The sequence below is a fragment of the Carassius carassius genome, chromosome 10 (assembly GCF_963082965.1).
Source record: "Carassius carassius chromosome 10, fCarCar2.1, whole genome shotgun sequence".
NCBI classification, from domain to species: domain Eukaryota; kingdom Metazoa; phylum Chordata; class Actinopteri; order Cypriniformes; family Cyprinidae; genus Carassius; species Carassius carassius.
This window is the reverse complement of record NC_081764.1, coordinates 32,530,678-32,552,968: the sequence shown is the minus strand read 5'-3', so window position 1 is coordinate 32,552,968 and position 22,291 is coordinate 32,530,678. Positions and strand designations below refer to the sequence as shown.

The 22,291-nt window shown below is 38.4% G+C and overlaps 1 protein-coding gene across 2 annotated transcripts; it reads right to left on the bottom strand.

Annotated features, from left to right (window-relative positions):
* Window positions 1-81: 81 nt before the first annotated feature.
* On the bottom strand, window positions 82-21,626 carry LOC132152181 (trafficking kinesin-binding protein 2-like). 2 transcript variants are annotated; one of them, XM_059560954.1, is made up of 17 exons: window positions 21,505-21,626; window positions 17,475-17,666; window positions 15,824-15,982; window positions 11,354-11,410; window positions 10,113-10,189; window positions 9,890-10,006; window positions 9,597-9,806; window positions 9,437-9,515; window positions 8,338-8,468; window positions 7,918-7,992; window positions 6,644-6,781; window positions 5,879-5,958; window positions 5,605-5,784; window positions 5,214-5,512; window positions 4,270-4,761; window positions 4,095-4,194; window positions 82-2,889 (listed from the first exon to the last, which is right to left on the bottom strand). In XM_059560954.1, the coding sequence occupies exons 2-17, from the start codon at window positions 17,527-17,529 to the stop codon at window positions 2,127-2,129; spliced, it is 3,012 nt and encodes a 1,003-aa protein (XP_059416937.1). In that variant the 5' UTR covers window positions 17,530-17,666; window positions 21,505-21,626; the 3' UTR covers window positions 82-2,126. The 2 variants fall into 2 exon arrangements, with proteins under 2 accessions (XP_059416937.1, XP_059416938.1); XM_059560955.1 differs by lacking the exons at window positions 15,824-15,982; window positions 17,475-17,666; window positions 21,505-21,626 and adding an exon at window positions 14,270-14,345.
* Window positions 21,627-22,291: the final 665 nt, after the last annotated feature.

Sequence of the window (22,291 nt, the reverse complement as noted above, 5' to 3'; positions counted from 1 at the left end):
CTTAAAATGAACTTGAATAAAAAGCTAATTTTAGCTCCTGTGTATAGTTTTCAAACTCCTCAGGATAAAATGTCAGGGACACCAAAGGTTTTTTTTCATGTTTTATTATAAAAAAATCCAACCTAACACAGTTCTGACACCTAAACACAGGAAAACACACCATGTCAACAGCACAAAAGAAATCACCTGGTGCTTGATGTCACAGCTAGTAGCATTATCATCAAGCATTGACCTTTGACCTCAATGGCAGCATAGAGCTTGATGATATCAACAGCAGGATGTTAATAAGGACACTTTGATACAGAAAGCAAATCATGCATTTAGTACCATACACTTCAGCTGGGAATAGAGCGAAGCTAGTGATGTATAAATGCAGCAAGCATGCTGGTATTGTTCTGAAGAGGTTGAATGATGTGATTGATTTGACCAAGTTTAGTTTGAATCCCATTTAGATTCATTTGTGTTCTTGGCATAGTTGACAAAAGCTCACTAAATGTCACTCCTGTAACAGTTTCTGAACCAAACTGATGGTTGTGCTGTCATCATGTCATTTACCACAAAGCACAAAAGGTCAGTTTACCACAAAAACAAACACATCCACATACGTTGTAGCTTATTAAATGACAATTCAGGCAAAAAGATAAAAAAAATCTTTTAAGTTTAAACCCAAAAAGGTCTTAGAAAATTGAGTCCCTTTCTCAAACTCCACCAAAAACATGAAATGTATTAAAATCCCACTCTTAGCTGAAAGGTTAGTGAATAATATTAGCCATCTCCGGTTACATAAATGTATTAATGTACTCTAGTCTTACCTTATTGTTAGATAACACATGTAAAGCCTATTTACTAAAAACACAATTCCAGTAGGTTAAAAACTAAAAGTGCATAAAATTAAGGGAAATAAGTGAAGATGACAAGGAAGCACATTTGGTGTCTCTAAGGAAATATTCAGGGGTCATAGGTCATGACCATGTAATACAATTGGTTGACCATCTTTAGTGCTACTTTAGAAGGGTTTCTGTATTCACTAAAATCATTTTTTATGCTTTATATTTAGGGGGTGTAAATGCAAACTCCCTTCTCTTCAGGTTTCAGTTTCAGAATCCTCTAAACTTAAAGTAAATTTAAAGTATAATCTGCAATAATGCCTTTTGAGTCTACATGTGAACTGATCACTCATTTCCCTTATACACAGTCCCTGAATATTATTTCGACAAGTTACATGTAGCAGAACACGTGTCTGTACAAACCCAAATATATCCTGAGCACTTCAGATCTGTTCTTCTGTGACAAAACTTCCCAATAACCAGATAATTCAGTGCAAAGATATAAGAGGAGCTTATGTCCAGATACACTAGCATGCCCAGGGACACAAATGCTTGCTTTGACCTTTCATCTGTAGCTGTAATGATGCACAAATAGAAAATATGGGCAGGTGGACGTCCTACTAAATGTCTAAAAAGCTTTAGCTATCTATAATGAAGGATGGACTGACCAACTACACAGAGAAACTCTCAGGAACTGCTGAATGAATCAAGACAAACTCCTAAAATGAGGCTGTGAAGATGCGACCATCCATTTCACTTGCCATACTCCATTCTTGTTTGTGTTCATCACCTCAATCTTGTTTCTATAATTCACTAGGATGAATCAAAGTGACCATTTATTCACTTTTAACCTACAGAAACCCTCATATCTCCGGTCCTTTATAGCATTTCATTTTAACCTCCTTCCTTCCATCGATTCAACGTTCAACATCTTTCTACACATACATTTTCCTGTCTGCTCTATCCACCACTTCACAGCTCCACAGCCTCACGAGACAGAATATAAGTGTGATGACTTGTTAATGAAACTAAATAAAGGATGAAGGGGACATACATGAACAATAAAGGAAAAAAGAACTTTAGATGGAGAAGAATGGGATTAGAAGTCTATGTTTCCTTTTGAGAGCTTTTAAGGCCTTTAAAATCTGCGTTTTCACATAAACATTGCAACAAGACACTTTAACTTAATTTTTGTGCTTTAAAACAACCTTAAATGTCTTTCGGCCTCTTTTTCCAAGGAACAGATGGTTAAATAAAGGATACGAGGGATAGATATAAAGTTACTCCACGCCCACATCCTTATGAATTATGCAGGTCGGGCGGGGCCTGAGAAAGGGAGGCGTGTCTACGTGTGTGCCGCGGTTCGTTTAGGTTCCCCCATGGTGGAGTAGGAAGGGCCAGGGAAGTAGGGTGAGGGGGCGGGACAGGACAGGACGGACTGGAGACGGATGCACTACGGCGGCCAACCATGACAGGCAGACTTTGATTTCGCCGAAGCCCATCCAATAAGCTGCCTCCTCCTGTTGCTAGGAAGGTGGCAGATTCCTGTGGATGGGCGCCTTTGGTGTCTGACCCTTGGATGACTTTTTTATCCAAGCCAATTTTGCGAAGATGCTCCATGAGGTTGACAGTGTGGCAGTCGGGTTTGGTTGACTGCCCATGAGGGGATTGTTCAGGGCTGAGGAGATCCGGTCGCGGGGCACGGCCGAGTTTCAGCCCGTATACGTCTTGCAGGAAGAGCTCGGCGGGACGGGATGCCAAGAAGTTGTCCGAAGAGGTGGATCGGGAGTCGAAGGGCACAGGGGAGGGGCATGGGGAGTTTTGAGGAGTGCTGGGAAGAAGACGTAGGGAAAGAGGCTTTTTGGGTGCCGCCACAGTGGCGGGACCCTGAGCAGAGATGCCTTTCTCCAGCAGGAGCTTGGCGAGACCACCAGGGGGCGCTGCAGGACAGCGAATAGGGAAAGAATCGCCCAGACTCAATCTACAGGGTGTGACTGGAGTGCTGGGACCAGTCCGGAGAGAACTCGGGGTGTAATCACTCACAGAAGGACTACAGGCAGAGCTGATAAACAGAAAGAAAAGCGTGACATGATCAAACACATCCATGCATAAGAATAAATCACAAAAAAAAAAAATTAAATGAATAATAAATAAATAAAAATAATCAAATTACACACATATATGTATATTAAATGTATCATGTAATTGAGAACAACTCTAAGTAAATGAATCAATTATATTAAATGTTATTATATATAATATCTTATCTAAAATAAAAGAAAAAAATATTTAAATAAAATAAATGATTTTTTCCCATCAATAACTGCCATTATGTATATTAACAGAGTTAAGAAAGGTTAAATGGATACTCCACCCCAAAATGAAAGTTTTGTCATGAATCACTTACCCCCATGTCGTTCCAAACCCATAAAATCTTCGTTTGTCTTCGGAACACAGCTTAAGATATTTTGGATGAAACCGGGAGGCTTGAGACTGTACCATAGTTAAAGTTACATTGTCAAGTTACAGAGAAGTATGAAAGACTTGTCAGAATAGTCCATCTGCCATCAGTGGTTCAACCGTAATGTTATGAAGCGACGAGAATATGCCACAAGGATGCGCTGTTTTCTTTCAAATCAAAGCATAAAAACATGTAGAAACAGTGCATCCTTGTGGTGCTTTTTGTTTTCTTCACTTACAAACAGTATTCTTGTCACTTCATAACGTTACGGTTGAGCTACTGATGGCAGATGGATTATTCTGACGACATCTTTTATACTTTTCAGTCAATGGGACAGTCTCAAGGCTCTGGGTTTCATCCAAAATATCTTAAATTGTGTTCCGAAGACGAACGGGTTTGGAACGACATGGGGGTAAGTGATTAATGACAAAATGTTCATTTTGGGGTGGAGTATCCCTTTAAGTGCCATAATAAAAATAATAAATAAATGATAATAAAAAATAAACAATCCATTTAATAAAAAATAGACAATTCTCGTTCGTTAACCTTGCTGGTTGCACGCATTAACAAACATACAGTGCAACCGCTCTGATTCATCAGCGTATTGACTCTTTTGTATGACTCGGCCTTTTATTCGTTTTTACATAAAAGTTCTTTATAATGAACAAATCAGTCTTAAACTCACTTGCATACTAAAATCTGATGGTTCCTTACTAAAGTAAAGATGTGCAAAAATAAAGACAGTTCTCAGATGATTCACACCCTTGAACTGCTGTTCATTAGAGGTGATAGATAAGATGTTGTACCTGGCTGTCACTTGTGTGCTGTCTCTAGGATGCAGGATCCGGCAGGTAGTGAAGGTGTATGTGGAAAAAGTGGAGCTCTGATATTTCCCAGGATTTATAGCTAAACAAACACAAAGTGATCAATATACATTCATTATTATACAGGAACTGGAAGTTTGAAGTGACAGTTATTTACCTGTAGAGGGCGCTTTAGATTCGAGACTCAGCTGAAACTGTGGAGGTGCTGATGCTGAGGTTCCTGAACTAACCGCAGGAGCAGCGCTGGCTGTCAGGTTAACTGCTGTTGCTAAGGAAATGGCCGTTGCTATGGGCACAGGGGAATTCCTGAGGGATGCAGGAAGGGGCGGGACATTAGCTGGGCTTTGGACACACCTCCTCTTTCCTATCTCTTCCGGAGTTGATGATGAGTGAACATTAAACGTGATTCCTTCCTCCTCCTCCTCATCATTTTCCTCTTTTATCTTAGCATCCTGTGGCTCCTTCTCTTTTCTCTTATGTTCCCATGCCAGTTTCTCCTGGTCTTCGTCCTCTTCGAGGTCAGTCAGATGGTGAACACTGTCCTGAGGAAGAGGGCGGAAGCCTTTGGTAACTACCCCTGGATGGGGGTCTAGAATAGTGGCCAGGTGGGGTTTAGCGAGCTGCTGCCAGTGATGAAGAGTCAGAGAACCTGAAGATCAAACCAACAGGAACAAATACTCAAGAAACAGTGATGCACTACAATGATGTGTAAATGTGTATTTCTACACATACATGCCAGGTTCGGACACGGAGACTTCTTTCAAAAACATCAAAGAACTTACTTATCTTAAACTTTTGAATGGTGTACTGTATTCTAATACATCAAACAGTTTTAAATGTTATAAATTAAACGCATGAATTAATTCAACATTTATATATTTTATGAGCAAACATTAACAATAATATATTTATACAATAAACTACATTAATAAATTATCTAAAAATAACATTTAATATGCTGAGACTAATTTATTAACTAATGTTAATGAATTAAACCTTAAAGTGCTAGAGGGAATGCTCACAGTCCGAACAGCGATTAGTTAACACTTTGTTTACATCAACATAAACCAAAAAGTACATGCCACACTATCCTCTACCCACCTTCCATTGGTTTAACAATCTGCAGTTTTTCAGGCAGAAATGTCTTGAAACAGCTGGAGGAGAAGGAGAACTCTGATAGGTTGGTGAAAGACGAGACGGTGCTTCCCACTGGTGAACTGCAGCTGGTCCCGCCCTCTTCAGACTCCGCAGCCGCCAGCTCCTGCAGCTTTCGCTCTCTCTCGGCCTGGAAGAACTGTCGCTCGCACAGGAAGTTCTGCCTCCGCAGGGAGAGGCGGTTTAGGGCTGACGTGGGGTTGTTTCCCCCGGGAGAGCCGGGCTGACCCAGATGAGAGTTCTCTCTGCAGCACACACACACACACAAACACACACACACGTGTTAGAAACACACAAAAGCAATGTGGGTATAAACACATAGTGCAGTCACACTCACTTGGTGGTGTCCACGTCTCCAGCTCGCTCCTCTGTGTTGGGTGTGTGTGACTGATAGGGCACCGGGGTCATGACCACGCCGCTGTGGGCGGAGCCAGGGATCGGAGGCACTGCGGCAGCCGCTCTCATCACCGACTGATTGACAGACCGCACCGTCTGGAACACACGCTTGTGGGTCGACCTTCAGACAGAGCAGACAGGGGTCAAAGGTCAGTCCTGCTGAAGGAAAAATTACTATTATAAACATAACTCTGTGTGTGAATGGTAAGCATTACCTCTGGTCCTGAAAGACCATTTCCTCTTCTACACTCAGCTCTCTTCTCATACTACCTTCAATCTCAGCTGCCAAAGAATCCTGAAGGACAGAAAAAACGAGCAATGATTATATACCTGTTAACCCAAAGCAAAGAGACAGAGACTGGCTCATGCAGAAATAAATGTGTTATTTAAAAACAAATAAAAATTGAATCACCCAAAAAATAATGAATACAATTCAATAACAAAAAAGTAAAATGAACAATTAAATAAAATAATAAGAAACATGAAATAAAAACAATGAAACAGAATGAATAAGTGAAATAAACAATGAAATGAAATACAACAAAATAAAACAAACAAGAAATTACAGTGAAATACAATGAAAAACCAAACACGGCTATATACTATACATGTCTATACTATATATATATATATATATATATATATAATGTTTTTGCAAATAATGGTAACCACTATTTAAACTAATAATTAATGCAATAATAATACAATCATATATACATCTATTCTTTTTCTCATATTTAATTAAATGTGCCTAATTCTAGCTCAAATTACAATACCCACCCATTAAAACACACAATCACCACCAAACTTCATGCATTTATAAAGTATAACCTTTATAATTATTTATGAAAATATATAACAGATTGGGATGTGAATTCTAATGCATTAAGAATATCTAGCAAGGCATTGCATGTGCAGGTTACTGAACTGGCTTGTATTAAGAACAGATGTGACTGGAGCTGGAGGTGTAGAGTTCTCACCATAGGATAGAGTCCGTACGACAGGTGTCTGCGCAGGTCTGCAGACGGCATGTTCTTACTGCGCAGCTCCTTAATCTCCTCCTGAGACTCGTGCAACATTCCCACACACTCGGCATTCGTGTCTGACAGCTCCTTCAGCTAAAACACACAGACACGGGACGCTGGGATGTCTCACAATACAGCAGAGCAGGCCTGTCACCATAATCACTTTATCCACTAGTTGTACGAACCTGATCGTTTTGATATTTCCCACTGTGTCTGGATGCGTTTCATAAAATGGTTTTAAAATGACAACAATATTGTTTATTGCAGTTATGTCTGGGACAATTTATTGTCACAAAAAATGTGTTTATCGTGCCAAGCCTACAGCAGAGAGAGTTCAATATCCTGACATCCATGAGATTACTGACATGATCACCATAACACTTCCAGGTCACTATGGACACTGCATTTATTAACCAGCTCTGTGCTGTAACGTGTTATAACACTCCAGCCTTTATGGACACATTTCAGAAGTGCAATGATAAGACGGACACACAGCATGAACGAATGAAGTTACATCAGTTTATGGCCTTTTCCAAGTCACAGTGCGTAAGCTGCTTTGTCTTAAAACTTTAATACCTAAAATGCTTTAAGCAAGCAGATTAATCTTAAAAATTCACAGTTTTAATCAGAATGATCAGTGTTAATCCAGATTGGCAGACACATAGTCTCAGCCTTAGACGTCATGCTCATGGACCGTTAGGGTTAGGGTTAGGGTTGCATATGGGACACAAAAATGGAAAAACGTCAGGAATGGTAACGTCATCATCGGATTGGTTGAATTCTACAGGATTTCCGGGAGACGTGTGTGTCGCGTTCCTTAACGTTCAGCCTGGAAACAAAAATGCTGTGGCACCAAACCCCCTCACGAAAGAAGAAAGCCACCGAGTTTACAACTGTGACGACGAGCGCTTATCAGGATCAACTAAACACTGGATATTCAAAAGGATCTCAAATATTTAAAGTTCATGGCGTAGAATCTCTAAAATATGTCCGAGAGTTTTACTCACCGGTCTTTTATTGTGGCGATATTTCCAAGCCCTGAAACGTGACGCTGAACGAAACTAACTGTGATTGGTTGTGTGACATGTCAGTCAAAAGGGCTCATGGGAAGGCCTTGGCCAATGAAAGCCACCATAGATTCCAGACCTTCAGCCGTCAGTCTGAAGATGTGGCTATACGAGACTAGCAGACACAGAGCTGTTTGAGCTGCAGTATGTGTGGAGTTTTACCTCCACCGTGAGCTGCCGCTGTGCTTCCTTCGAGGCTCGCAGGTGAATTCTCAGCTCTTCTTTCTCTAATGCCAACTGAGAAACAAACACAGACATACGCAATTATACACACAGTAAAATTCAAGTTTCCTTTCTTGAGCATCATTACTCCAATCTTCATTGTCACGTGATCCTAAAGAAATCATTCTAATATGCTGACTTGCTGCACAAGAATAATTTCTCCTCAACGTTGAAAACGGTTTATATTTTTGTGCAAACCGTTATTTTTTCAGGATTCTTTGATTAATAGAAAGTTCCAAAGAGCAGGATTTATTTGAAATAGAAATCCTTTGTAACATTATAAATGTCTGTACGGTCACTGTTGATCAATTTAATGCATCCTTGCTGAATAAAAGTGTTAAATAAGGCATGCATCCTGACCTCTTTGACTCTCTGCTGGAGCTCTACCATCTGTGAGAGGAGTTGTGCGATCTCCTCCTGATGTCTCATTAACTCCTCGTTCTTCTGGGAGAGCTCATCCGCCAGTGACACCATCTGACTGTTTGACTCCCCTGTTAATCAAACACACCGAAGAAACAAACCTACAGCAGTCAATACGTATATTTACAAGCACAACAATCCCAATAAATCCAATCCGCTTTCTCTTTATATGAACCCTAAAGCAATCCGATTCATATAATAGTTTACATATGCACAAGATGCATTCCAAACTAAACTTCAGCACATGTGCAGCGTCACATTCAGGACCGGATAATGTCACCGGAGCGGAGCGTGTGAGTGGAGGGCCGCGCTCCAAGCATTCGATAATCACTTCAGAACACTACAGTTTCAGTAAATGAATGTTTAACAGACTTGTCTGTGCCGCATCTCTCTTCCATGGCGAAGCTGAGGGCTGTAGTTCCTTCAGAAACAAACATTATGATGTAGCTTTTTCTTTTTTAAACTGATAAATTACATGACAACGCTGACAATCATTTTCTGCACACCTGAATGTTTCTATTTGTGCGTGATCTTATGCACAAGCTTGTGTGTTTTGTGCCTGTGCAGCAATGTAGCGTAGAGCGGAGATTAATTGCCTGTACAATAAACGATTATAAATGTGAATTCACCCGATCCATGCCTGAGATACAACCTCTCGCACCCGTCCATCTCCGTCATTATAACCTCCAGCTTCTTTCTGCTTTAAGTGATATCTGTCAAGCTAGCTAATGATGTTTAATGTGTGAAATTCTGGATCAAATTCAGTTATATTATGGGCTGCTGGCATTTCTGTGCTCGTGATGGTTCTTTGAGGTTAAAGGTGCTTCCAAAATTGCAAACTGGCAAAAATCAACAGAAGTTGCATGTATTTTGTCATATAATCACAGAATGTATTGCAACGGACAAAAAGGTCCTTTACAGTCCATTTATGTAGGACAAAGTTAATGAGGTTTAATTTGGTTTATGATGCTGCTTGTAGACAGTACACAGACTCGGTTTAACTTAAATTAGGAGCTTGAAGGTCGATGCAGATACTCACGTAGCTCTTTAACACAGTCGCTCACCAGCTGCTGTTCTTTCTCCTCATAAGTAATGGTCTCCTTCTTCAGGTGACAGGCCTGGAAATCAGAGAGAAAATCAAGAGGTAACGCTTTCATAAAACCCTTACGCTCCAGAAACATCCAGAGCTCATGACGCACCTCTGATCTCAGGGACAGGTTCTCCTCCTCCAGCTCCTGGAGTTTGAACTGGAGGGCCTCTAGCTGGCTGAGGGCGAGCGCGGTCCCGGCGGGCACGGGGTGACGTAGCGGCGTGGAGCAGCTGGAGTCGGTCTCGCTCTCCTCGCTAGTGCTCGCCACCATACGGAGGAGTTCATCCTTCTTCGTCAACTCATGCTGAAGCTGATGAACCTGACAGAGCGATTACATGGAAGACTTTGAAGCCAGCTTATACACAGTTAGCTTCAATTGTCTCATGTCAAAGCATGCTGTACCTGGTCTAGGGCCTGCGCTAGCTGCTCCTCCAGAGATTCGTTTCGTTCCTGCAGCACGTGATTCCTCTGTAGGAGAGACTGACCGATCCGAGCTGCCAATTCCAGGTCGCGATCCCTCTGCGGGACCACATCGTAAAGCAAACAGACAACCAGTCAAGATCTGTTATGAACCAAAACAAACTAGACAAATGATTTTCTCACAGTTTGCTGACCGATCACTCACTTCAGCCAGGAGGTGTGTGACCACGTCAGTGTCACTGTAGGTCTTGGTCATCTGCTCCACCCGCTCAGCGCTGAGGACTACGGTGAGAGAGACACAGACAACACAAGATCAATGTGAAAGCGTGTAAAAAAACTAAACAAAAAAGAAAACTGGCATCTATACTAGCAGTGCATATTCAGTGAGACACAACAAAACAGGAAGCTGTTAAAACACCCACATGCCATATGGCAAGCCCTACACATGCAATACACGGACACACACCTCCTGACACTGCAGTAACATCATGCACAAACCCAAAGTGCATTCAAACACATCTGCATTCAGATTCACTATTAACTGCAGGCACTAAACTACTGTTCAAAAGTCATTTATTTATTTTTAGTGCCATGTTAGCATTTTCATGGAAAAAACTAAGACACCAAAATGCAGCAGTTAAGATTCAAAAGATTATTTTTTAAAAACAAATTAATAATTTTATTCAGCAAGGCTGCATTTCTTTTGATCATGTGATGTTACAAAATATTTCTGTTTCAAATAAATGCTGTTCTTTTGAACTTCCTATTCATCAAAGAATAGTTTTCACAGAGACATTCGGCAGCACAACGGTTTTCAACATATAATAATCAAAATGTTAACTGAGCAGTAAATCAGCATTTTAGAATAATTTCTGAAATATTTTTTCCTTAAGTCAAACTAATAATTCCTGTCAAGATTGCATCAAAAGCTATTTTGTCTCATTTACATAATCTTTTACTGTTCCATATTGACAAGCAATAAATCCTAGTCATCCCAAACATGATTTTGTTGCATCGAGCAGCATTTTCTCTTTCAGCATGGACAGACAACCTGCTTGCTGCACCATACATTATTAAATAGGATGGTTTGGCCACTGTATCTTTAAGGCTTCATGCAGTATGCAGTACAGTATGATTGGCTAACATCTTCACATGTGAAATGAGTAACAATGCCAAGTCTTTAATACGTAATAGGAGTTTGTGTTAATGTGCTCATAGTTGAGTTTAGTTTCAATAAATGTTTTCCATGATTTGACCCCTTTAATGTGAGTTTCAGATGGCTCTAGGACACTGCGGCACAGTTAACTCCCCAGACTAGACATGCTGGTATCCTGAGGTCAAATACTAGCTAAAAACAAATACTAAAATAGAAGCAGAGACTAGGAAGGACAGCAGTACTGTAACCAGATGGAAGTGGGACATAGACAGGTAAAGCATCAGTGTTACCTTCAGAGAGACTGTTAGAGTCATTATGAGGATAAGAGGAACCAACAGCTAGGAATGCTGCAGAGGGAACAAGAGAAAGAGAATGAGAGAGAGAGAGAGAGAGAGAGAGAGAGAGAGAGAGAGAGAGAGAGGAGGAGGAGTAATGAAGCACCTGACAGCAGTCACTGTCCCGTGAGTGCTCCTGGATTGAAATAAATGCAGTCACATTAGGTTTAAACACACACACACACACACACACACAGCTGTCTTTACCCGAGATGGCAAGATGGTGCTCTTCACTCAACTGAAGCATCCTGACACATCAATCACAGCACAACACCTTCCTCTGTCCAGACCCAAACACACACTGACTGAACCTTCATTACCTCACAAAACACATGAACTGAACAAGCCTCAAAAACACTCATGACTCATGCCACAGATGCACTGATCCGCTCGGTCTAAATCAGACGACTTTATATAACCTAAGCGTCATGAAGAAACCTCAGTGTTAAGTGATGCACATGTAATACCAGACATGTGGAGACCTCTGATCTCCAGTAAACCTTCAGCTGGGGTCAGGCCGCTCAGTTCACTTCTACTATCACAGAAGTGAGACCACTGCAAAACAGTTTGCTGCAAATTTCTAAAACGGACAAAATGAGGGACCTGGGATTTTGCTACAATATTTGCAATAGCCAAAAAAACAATTAATTTTTGATTGGTAATGTGCATTGCTAAGATCTTCATTTGGACAACTTCAAAGGTGATTTTCTCAATATTTATATTTTTTGCGCCCTCAGATTCCAGATTTTCAAATAGTTGTATCTTGGCCAAATATTAACAAACCATACATCAATGGAAAGATTATGTATTCAGCTTTCAGAAGTTGTATGAATCTCAAAAATTGACACTCAAGGTTTTGTGGTCCAGAATCACATTAAACAATGACAGAACACAATAAGAGTGAAACCTGGATTTCTGGCAAGCAATCTTGAGTGATCCGTCATCTTATTACCAGTGCTGTTACTGTTAACTAAAATACAATTAAAACTATTAAAAATCATTTTTGTTAACTGAAATAATTTTGAAATAAAATATTAATATTGGCTGAAAAACTTTAACATACATATACTGTGTATATATATATATATATACATACAGTACAGACCAAAAGTTAATAATATTTCACAATATTACTGTTTTTTCTGTATTTTTGATCAAATAAATGCAGGCTTGATGAGCAGAAGAAACTTCTTTCAAAAACATTGAAAATAGTAATGTTTCCAAACTTTTGGTCTGTACTGTATATATATTATTATTATTATTTTTTTAAGGGTTATGTGCTAAAATTATCAAAAGAGAACATTACAGCTAAAAAAGAACTAATAATATAATAGTGTATAAATAAAAGCACTGCCTATTACAGATATAAAAATAATTTGATTTGACTTGAAAACTGATTTAATTAGATTAGCTGTAATTGCAGAAAAAACTCCCAGCTCTAATCTGTTAAATGCAACTGATTTGCTTTTAATTTATTAGATTAGACATAATTGAATATAAAAGACTAAATAACTGACTATTAGCTGATTTCACATACAAAAATGTACTGTAATAGCTATGGGATTTTTGTGAAAATTGCCAGTTGAGTTTATATAGACTTACATTAATTAAACATTAATTAAACCATGGTACTAAGGAGCCATCTGTACAAATACTACAGAAAATGTTGCTTATTATGAAATATGTCATATAAATTTTAATCAATAAGCTGATATATTGGGATCTTCTATTATGCTTCTCAATCTTTAAATATGACTTTGTGCTCTTGTTCATCGCCTCTCATGTTCAACCCTCTGATTATAAACCTGAAATAGCCTCCATCTGCCCCCTCTATCCCTCTCAGTTTATTTTTAGTATCACATCATCATCCAACTGGGTAAAACTAGGGCAAAAAGTCTCAGCAGGACTCTGGCTGTGTTCCCCCCTTTCTAGAGGAAAGCTAAACACCCTCCCTCCTCCCTCATTAGTGCTCTGACCGTCCGCTCTGACCCCTGATTAGAACACGATTCATGAACAAATGACTCTTATGAAGCAGATCTGTTAATGAATCAAATCAATAGGACTGCTGAACACAAAAGAAGATATTTAGAAGATCGTGGGCAGTTGCTGGTCTCCATTGACTTCCATAGTATTTTTTTTATTCTATACTATGGAGAGTCAATGGAATAAGTCAATGGAGACCAGCAACTGTTTGGTTGCCCACATTTTTCATAATATATTTTTTCATATTCAACAGAAGAAAGAAACTCATACAGCTCTGGAAATACTTGAGGGTGAGTAAATAAAAAATTTTTTTTTTTAGTGAACTGTCCCTTTAAATATACACAGTCATAATAGGAACTGAAAAAAATTGCTCTATTTCAAAACATAGTTTTTTTTTTTTTAAACATTGCACAACTCTAATCTGCAAAATGTGAAAGGCATGACTATGTCACACAAAAGCCCTAAAACAAGCAATTATTTCTTAGACAATTAATCGTCAGCCTAATTTCATAATGGTGACAGCCCTAGCATTCAGCACTGAGCGACTCTTAAAGATGACATCAGCACAAGTGGATGGTTACAGAGACGCAGAGAAACAAGCGCCTCCACTTCCTGTACACACTGCAGAAATGAGCAGCACACACCCTCAGCAAACCTGCCACAAGAAGTCATTCAAGGAAACATTCAACACTGCCTTCATGCAGCGACACAAACAGACGCACACAACACATACTGCATACAGAAACACCCCACATGCCCTGTCCGTTATAGATGACCTTGCATTGTCCTGAAGTGTCTGTGATCGGCACAGATACTTCAAAATAAAATGAGATGCTCACACGCACCTCTTTATGCTCAGTGCATGTACGAATCTCGATATGGTCTCACCTTCTGCAGCATATTGATCATAAAGCTCCTCATTGTGTATGTTTCGCACCGGCATGACTGCTCTCCTCTCCTCTCTCTATCCATCCATCAGTCCCTCTCCCTCCCGCCCCGTGACGCCCGGACGGCTCTGCTGTCAGCTGCACTTAAGAGACCTGACCACTGAATTCCTGTGCCCTTGCCAGGGACAGGCACGCACACACACACACACACACACACACACACACACACACACACACACACCAGTGTAGGGTGCAGTGCAGCAATGCTACTAACTTAACTACATGATCCAGTGGCATCACAGAAGCTCAGCTGTTTACAAAATAATGTAAATTTGTCAGTAACGAGCCGCTCTTCCCACAGTGTCCTGTTACACTTTAAATCGATGATCAATTAACACTATTTTAAGGTGTCCTTGTTGCACGCTACATGTGCTTATTATTATTATTATTATAACAATGAAATATATGCATAATTACCCTAAACCAAACCCTAATCCTGTAGTACATGTAGTAAATTAATATTACTCATTATTTAAATGTATAATTACACTGTAACAAGGACACCTTCAATTAAGTGTAACTTAAAATTCAAATGGTATGAAATAATTATAATTATATAAAATATATAGTTCATATATTTTTATCACTATGTACTTTACTGCCGAGCGAACTGAGGTGAAAAACAAACATGCTGTCCATTTCCTCTTTCTCCCTTATGTAACGTCGGAAAGTTTGATTGATTTTCATTTGTTTTGACAGTAAGCAAATTAAGCTGAAACGAACATGAATTATTTATTCCCTATGTAAGGGCAATGCATCCTGGAAAATAAAAACTGTACTATAATAAAAAAAACAAATGCAAGGTAAAATCAAAAACATTCTAAATAACATGAAGTTTGAGAAATAAAAGGTGAATATCTAAGTAATACAAAAATGATAAAAGCTAATAAAATAAAAATAAAAAAGTATTTACTGTCATTTTCAGGGCTAAACGCTTCAACCCTTTAAGGTTTATACTGTATGCTTTATATTTGAAACATACAACTGTTCAGGTTCAAAGTTGGCATTAAATGCACATATGTTTTCTAAATGCATGTTATTGATCTTACTGTGGACAGTTCATCTATGCATACGCTTCCTGTTAAAAACATTTTTTGACCTTGTAAATGTTAAGTCAAAATCTATAAAAAAAAAGCAATGCTTCACATCATCCATCTTTGGGCGAAACACAACTAGATAAGGATTTTTATAAATGATTTTACAGAGATCAGAGTAACAAAGAGCAATTTGCAACTACAACCGACAAAAATGTCTATAACTCCTTAACTTAAAAATCTTTTATTTTGTAATTATAGTTTTAGAAATATTCCTGTTATTTTCAGGAACCCTGCCTATTTGAGACTAATTACAAAAAACAGAACAAGCTACAGTCAACTGTAACCTGACCGTAGTTTAACTTTATGAATTATGAGTAGCTTCCCCAACAACGGCAATCATGACAGAAATAGCAAGCAAACATTAGTGACTACACACACACACACACACACACACTTACTCATGTAGCGGAAGGTTTCCTCGGCCAGCACGGGTGAGATGGCGCTGGGTTCCTCTGGAGAGCAGGAGGGAGAGATGACCCAGTCCTGACCCTCGGAAAGATACAGAGAATCCCCTTCACGACCGCCGACACCCCTGTCACACACCTTACTGCCCTCATCTACAGGACAGACACACACCAGTCAGCTTCAGTCAGTTCCACGAATCCATGCACACCATCTACTGTTCATTACTACTGTATGAGGAGATACCAGATAAGAGTACGACTAATTAAAATTACAGAACTTAAAACTTCTGAAACAGATTTTTTGGAAATGTCAGCAAGAATGTGCATAGCAACAACATTTCTGAATGACTGAATTATTTATCTGATGAAAGCATTGTATAATTAGTCTGCATCATGTTTTTCTGAGCCATGATGAACAAATCATCCGGACCTATCCCAAGACATCACACAGATGCATCAACAAATAACCTCCACCTTTACATGCCGACGATGTCTACTGCATGATTAGAAACTTGGTTTGCATCGTGGAATACAACATGTGGAAAAGCTCGGCAAACCTTGTGTTTCAGCACCTGTCGCTCACAACATAAGAATCCAAATATTAGAAGTTAAGCTTAGGTTATAATTAAAAGTTTGACAAGATCTCAAGTAAATTACCACAGAGAAACAATTTCAATTATCCATCAGTTTGTTGAAAATGAATTGAAAGGCAATTTACAGTTGTGCATGGCCTAGCAAGCAATCATTCTAGAGTTACAGGGGGACACAAGATGGCTTAAAATGTATTTAAAAAAAACAAGTAGAAACAGCTAAAAACTGAAATGCAAGCTGACATCACATTTCATCATCTTATTTTAATTTGTTCCCTCAACAAATATCATTTTTAGTGAAGAACCAGGTTCTTTTGGTCTGGTTTAACCAATGTCTCAGTGGTAGAGCATTGCATTAGCAGTGCAAAAAGTTGTGGGATGGATTCCCAGGGAACACATGTTAGGTAAAAAATGTTAGCCTGAATGTAAATCGTTTGGATAAAAGTGTCAGCTAAAAGCATCAATTTAATTTAATTTAATTTAATTTAATATAAACCTCTTTAAATGAGGGCATTTTAAAAGGGTGATTTTTAGACCTGGAACGCCATAAAAAATATATATAAATAATACAAATTCTAAGTCAGATATATATATAATAATATATACAAATACAATTTTTTTTTTGTTTATGTCAACCACTTAATTTTTTTTAGGTAGATATTGCTATTTGTGAGCAAAAATGACACAAATGACTGCAAGAATATTATTCATTATTATATTATTGTATTATTAATATTAATAATTATTTGTAACTTTTTATTTGTTATTTATTTATTCAATGTTTTAAAATGCTAAAATGTTTACTTTTCGGAAATGACATCACATCATAAATATGTTTTACACTCATGTTTTCAAACTCATGGACGGGTGTATATGTTCTGTGGCCCTGAGCTGGATTAACTGGAGTTAACTCTGAAGGATTCGCTGAAATTAACTCGGGCAATCCCTGATGCTAAGTTTACCCTCAAATAAACAAGCCACACTACAATTACATGACACGCAATGATAAACAATTAAACGCATGTCCACACACACACACACACACACACACACACCTGTTCCTGCAGCTGTGTCCTTCTTCTCCACGCTCATGGGCTTCACCTCGAACATTCTGATTGGTCAGCTGGGTGAATGAGGGCGGGGCTCCTCACTCATGCCCAATCCGCACGAGCAGAAGACTGTGAGCGAAGACTGCTGATGTCACATCCTGCTCGTATCACAACACCATAGAGATGCACAGACTATACCTGAAACACAGTAAATACTATGACATTTAATAACCCTAGGAGTGTGTGTGTGTGTGGTATATAATCACTCCCTCACTCTGTTTCAGCTCTGCTTGAGTGTTTCTTTACTGAGATTAAGTGTGTATTAACTGAGTGAGAGACAAAGATCGGACATTACAACCATTATGTAAAAAGGAGAGTTATGTGAAAGGCTTCAGTTTATTATGTTTCTTACAAACATTTTTATTTTCCACCAAAACACCACAGTTACTGCTTGAGATCAACAGATTTGTGTTTTTTAATGACGGATACATTTCATTTTTACGTTTCAGTGCACACTACCCAGAAACCATTTCTTATAAGTGTCATTTTTGATAATTTGACAATAAGAAAAAAATAACTAGGTATTTAGTAGACTACAATAATAAAAAGATTATATACATCATGAGTAATAATAACACAAAATAACATGACTTCGGTGTCCGAATAGTTTTGAGGTCATGGTGTCTAAAGCTTGACTGTTTTCTTCAGGCAACGTCGCAGCTGTCTCCGAGGGGGGTGTGGGGGGCACTTCCTGTTGTTCACAAACTCAACGGCTCCAGCGCGATTTAAAGGAGCAGACATGAGCTTCCTGTCTCGAGGTCTGAAGGGAACAACATCCCGTAGCACTGAACATGGTGATGATGTTTACAGAGCATGATATTCATCTGGGAAACATGGGTTGGCTTTATCATGGACACAAAAACTGAGGGCATTAATTCCCAAATAAACACCCACCAAATTTTTTTTTATAATTAAACCTCTGTGTGTATGTATATATATATATTAAAAAGCAAGGAAACAATAAATAAATAAAAAGTAGGATAACAGAAAATACATTTTGTTTTGTGAACAGATTTTGTAAAATATTATTCCAATTTAAAAAAACTTTTTTCTATTATATAATTTAAAATGTAAATTATTTTGGTGATGCAAAGCTGAATGTTCAGCATCATTCCTCCAGTCTTTAGTGTGGATTAACAGAACTTTCAAAAGAACAACATTTATTTGAAATGGCAATATTTTGTAACATTATAAATATCTATTTAGTTTACTGAATAAAATACATTCAACTATTAATTAATAAAAAATAAAAAACAACAGTAGGTTTTTTCGTAGGTTTTCCTTTGCAGAAGGGGCCACAGTCAAACTACTGTATTTCAAAGTGAAGATGCTTCAGTTTCTTGTGTGTTTGTCAAACTCAGGAGCGTGTGGATGTGGCTTGAGTGCACAGAGTGAGATCAAAACATACCAAACAAAAGTGAAAGTGAATTTATAATTGTGGACTGTGATCGATTTACAAACTCATTGTAATAATCTTACTTGGCAAATAAATTCAGAGTGAAATTGCAGTTCCTGAAAGAAGTTTTCAATTATATATATTTTCATTATAGTGCAATCATATTCCCACTTTATCTTTAGAACAAGATCCTAAACACTTAATCCCCAATTCTCAACTCTAGTAGCATTTCCCCACACAACTCCAGTATTTACTGAACCTGAAAAAAAAGATGTACAACCCGAATTCCGGAAAAGTTGGGACGTTTTTTAAATTTTAATAAAATGAAAACTAAAAGACTTTCAGATCACATGAGCCAATATTTTATTCACAATAGAACATAGATAACATAGCAAATGTTTAAACTGAGAAAGTTTACAATTTTATGCACAAAATGAGCTCATTTCAATTTTGATTTCTGCTACAGGTCTCAAAATAGTTGGGACGGGGCATGTTTACCATGGTGTAGCATCTCCTTTTCTTTTCAAAACAGTTTGAAGACGTCTGGGCATTGAGGCTATGAGTTGCTGGAGTTTTGCTGTTGGAATTTGGTCCCATTCTTGCCTTATATAGATTTCCAGCTGCTGAAGAGTTCGTGGTCGTCTTTGACGTATTTTTCGTTTAATGATGCGCCAAATGTTCTCTATAGGTGAAAGATCTGGACTGCAGGCAGGCCAGGTTAGCACCCGGACTCTTCTACGACGAAGCCATGCTGTTGTTATAGCTGCAGTATGTGGTTTTGCATTGTCCTGCTGAAATAAACAAGGCCTTCCCTGAAATAGACGTTGTTTGGAGGGAAGCATATGTTGCTCTAAAACCTTTATATACCTTTCAGCATTCACAGAGCCTTCCAAAACATGCAAGCTGCCCATACCGTATGCACTTATGCACCCCCATACCATCAGAGATGCTGGCTTTTGAACTGAACGCTGATAACATGATGGAAGGTCTCCCTCCTCTTTAGCCCGGAGGACACGGCGTCCGTGATTTCCAACAAGAATGTCAAATTTGGACTCGTCTGACCATAAAACACTATTCCACTTTGAAATAGTCCATTTTAAATGAGCCTTGGCCCACAGGACACGACGGCGCTTCTGGACCATGTTCACATATGGCTTCCTTTTTGCATGATAGAGCTTTAGTTGGCATCTGCTGATGGCACGGCGGATTGTGTTTACCGACAGTGGTTTCTGAAAGTATTCCTGGGCCCATTTAGTAATGTCATTGACACAATCATGCCGATGAGTGATGCAGTGTCGTCTGAGAGCCCGAAGACCACGGGCATCCAATAAAGGTCTCCGGCCTTGTCCCTTACGCACAGAGATTTCTCCAGTTTCTCTGAATCTTTTGATGATGTTATGCACTGTAGATGATGAGATTTGCAAAGCCTTTGCAATTTGACGTTGAGGAACATTGTTTTTAAAGTTTTCCACAATTTTTTTTTCACAAAAACTTAATTAATCACTAGATGTTCTCCCAGCTGAATCTTTTCAAAACTGCTTGCTTTTTTAGCAATTTGTTGCCCCCGTGCCAACTTTTTTGAGACCTGTAGCAGGCATTAAATTTTAAATGAGCTAATTAAGTGGATAAAAGTGTAAAATTTCTCAGTTTAAACATTTGCTACATTATCTATGTTCTATTGTGAATAAAATATTGGCTCATGTGATTTGAAATTCCTTTAGTTTTCATTTTATTAAAATTTAAAAAACGTCCCAACTTTTCCGGAATTCGGGTTGTATTCTCTCGTTACTGTCAGAAGATAAGCAGCTATGAAAGGCCTTCCTGTCAAATAATTCACAACAAGAAAACTATGCATGAATGTTTATGTTCTTCCTCTTTTTGTCTTTCTCCAGGAAGTTGTTGTTACTGTTTTGGGAAATGCAAAGCTTGCGATGACAACCTGTTCTTTAAATATCGAGCCTCGGCTGACCAGCCCATTATAGGAAACTCTGCATGAAGAAGAACAGACTCTTCATCAATCACACAAACCAGGGTCAAACCAAGTCTCAGGGTCAAACCAATGATATCATGATATGTCATCTGTTCGTCAATCTTTCCTCTGATCCACAGCAAGCTGTCTGCAGTTATCTAAAGTGTTACAAACTAACACAAAACAAAACAAGCATGTGACAGGATACACTAAGATCCGCTGATACGGATGAATATAGATGATTCTATTTATTTTATCATAACACCTGAGCTGAAAGACATAAAGAAAAGCAGCACAGAGATGCTCAATAATGATGCAGTGTGAGGGGAAAAACAATCCATTTGATCTGATGCAACAGATTTCATGATCCCTGCAGATGTCACATCAGATTGTCTAAATAACACATCTGCTCATCCGTTGATCACTCAGCTCTAAACACGCACAGAAATGCATTGATCTGATCTGCATCCCGATGCACAAGAGCCAATGTCATTGTGAGCACATCCGTGATTTTACCCTCTACAACCCGTCAAACTCATCCACTCTCCCTGCAAACACACACACCAATGCACGCGCATGTTTTACCAAAGAACGAAAAATCTCTCTCTTACCTTCAGTTCACGTAAAATGCGTCTTTTCCCTGAGCGCCGCTGTCTCATGTGGCTCCTGTCACTAAGAGCTTTTGAGACAATAGCAAAGAAGAGCGCGCAGGGGAGGGATTTGGGGAAGCGTTAAGGGCAATTCTAGCGTCAGTGAGCTGTAAGTACGTCATACATTCCGCGACATTTGTTTATGATAATTATTTATCATACTATATTTATTTATTTATGGTTGACAATTATAAACATTATTATACACATGAACAACAACAATAATAATAATGATACAGAAAGAGAAAGGTGTTGAGGGGAAGGTTGGTCAAATTATTTTCTACATGTTAGGTAATAAAGTAAGATTTAATTCTGAATGTTTGAAGTCCCTCATTCAAAAATAATCACAATTTATATAATAGTTCTAGGAATTCTAAACGTGCAGTTTAATTTAAGCTTGCCACTATTTTTAGATCAATTCTTATTATTTTCAGGATAAAAAATTATATCTATCTATCTATCTATCTATCTATCTATCTATCTATCTATCTATCTATCTATCTATCTATCTATCTATCTATCTATCTATATATATATATATATATATATATATATATATATATATATAGATATATAGATAGATAGATAGATAGATAGATAGATAGATAGATAGATAGATATTTTGCATACTCTATATCAGCTACAAATGCGCTAATTACAATAGATCTGTGTTAATAATTTTAAACAGAATTCTAAATTATTATTTAAATAACGGAGAGTGTTTTATTATGCATTGCCTTACGGCGTG